The sequence below is a fragment of the Penaeus monodon genome, chromosome 21 (assembly GCF_015228065.2).
Source record: "Penaeus monodon isolate SGIC_2016 chromosome 21, NSTDA_Pmon_1, whole genome shotgun sequence".
Taxonomy (NCBI): domain Eukaryota; kingdom Metazoa; phylum Arthropoda; class Malacostraca; order Decapoda; family Penaeidae; genus Penaeus; species Penaeus monodon.
The window spans coordinates 12,082,612-12,084,039 of record NC_051406.1 but is presented as its reverse complement, the minus strand read 5'-3'; the positions used below and the strand labels follow the sequence as shown (position 1 = coordinate 12,084,039).

The 1,428-nt window shown below is 44.0% G+C and overlaps 1 protein-coding gene across 1 annotated transcript in view; it reads right to left on the bottom strand.

The window, feature by feature from the left end:
• Positions 1–53: 53 nt before the first annotated feature.
• The window catches only part of LOC119586224 (hemocyanin F chain-like), a gene marked incomplete at its 5' end in the record, with an annotated part of 11,410 nt that continues 10,035 nt past the window's right edge, over positions 54–1,428 (bottom strand). The window contains 2 exon segments of the mRNA XM_037934929.1: positions 54–1,138; positions 1,263–1,387. Of these exon segments, the coding sequence (XP_037790857.1) occupies positions 914–1,138; positions 1,263–1,387 (350 nt within the window). The 3' untranslated portion in view covers positions 54–913.

Below are 1,428 nucleotides of genomic sequence, written 5' to 3'. Positions count from 1 at the left end.
GGAAATAAATCGATAGTTTCAATTTTTAACTCCAGGATAGACTAACAAAAACAGGACAGAACATATATATTTAACATAAACATCCAAACCAGTTCCTCTGCGCACATTTCCATTGCCGCAGGGTGGTACAATGTATGATGAATAAATGTACAATCATCTTCATATAGTTACATTTCATAAATCATAGAAGGTTGCAAGACAAGGCAGATAATGAATATTATAAACAAACGGCTCTCCTGTTTCCATCTAAGGAAAGGATTCAGGGAAGATGCACATGTAGAGGTGGAAGTAACTAGAGAAGTGCCCCACCCAAAGTAAAGTCCAGTGTTATGTTCCTGTGTTAAATCTGTCCAATATATTCCTGTGTCCTATGTTAAATCTGTCTGATATATTCCTGTGTCCTATGTTAAATCTGTAGTCCTATTCTCCTGTTTTAAATCTGTCTCATGTATCCATATGTTCCTGTTTTAAATCTGCCTAATCCAATCCTATGATAAATCTGTCTAGTGTAGTCCTATATCCCTGTGTTAACTCCGTCCAGTGTAGTCCTGTTTTCCTATGTTAAATCTGTCCAATATAGTTTGATGTTCCTGTGTTAAATCTCTTAATGTAGTCCTATGTTAACAGTGTAATCCAAAGTTAACTTTGTCGAATGCATGCATTGTCATTTCCTGCGAGATACCATTGTTCTGGGTGATGCACTGTGGTGAGGTTACATGCACTGGCTGAAGAGAGTACACGGTCATCTATACCTTGAAGACTAGGGAGCTGGAAGGCTGACATACATTTTTCTCCTACTATTTTCTCGGTCCGGGAACAGCTGGGATGTGTGTGTGTGTAGACTGAAAAGGACATTTAACGGGCAGACAAATACATTGACAGGTATGAACCACAGCGTCACGTGACGCGCACATCAGTTCAATTTCTCGCCCAGAAACTTAATCGTGATGTCATGCATAAAAGCGTTGCCAAGGCGGGCGTAGTCGGCAGTCGTGTTGACGGGGAGCCCTTGAAGCAAGGGGGCGGGGCGGCGGTCGAACGGGAAGCCCATCGGTCGAGCGTCGGGGTACTTGGCGTCCTGCATCCCGCAGAAGGACACACCGTTGGCACACCGTCTCACACCCCCCGGGTTCGACACCTGAGTAAGGAAATAAGCAAGGATTATATGCATTTCAAAATGCATTTAGAAGCAGGTATTATGAGTGTATGAGGATGAAGGACTTTAGATTTCTGTGGCTATATTTTAAAAGTCAGTCACGTACTTTGTCCTGGGCGTAGTCGGTGAGCATGAAGAAGAGCTGGAAGACCATCCCCTCTGGGCGGCCGCGGGGCAGAAGCATGTGCTGGGGCCATCCACACCCGCAGAAGTTAAATGCATCCTGTTCACCTGAGGAAGAAAAATGCTAAGGACTCGGCTTACCATAGTTT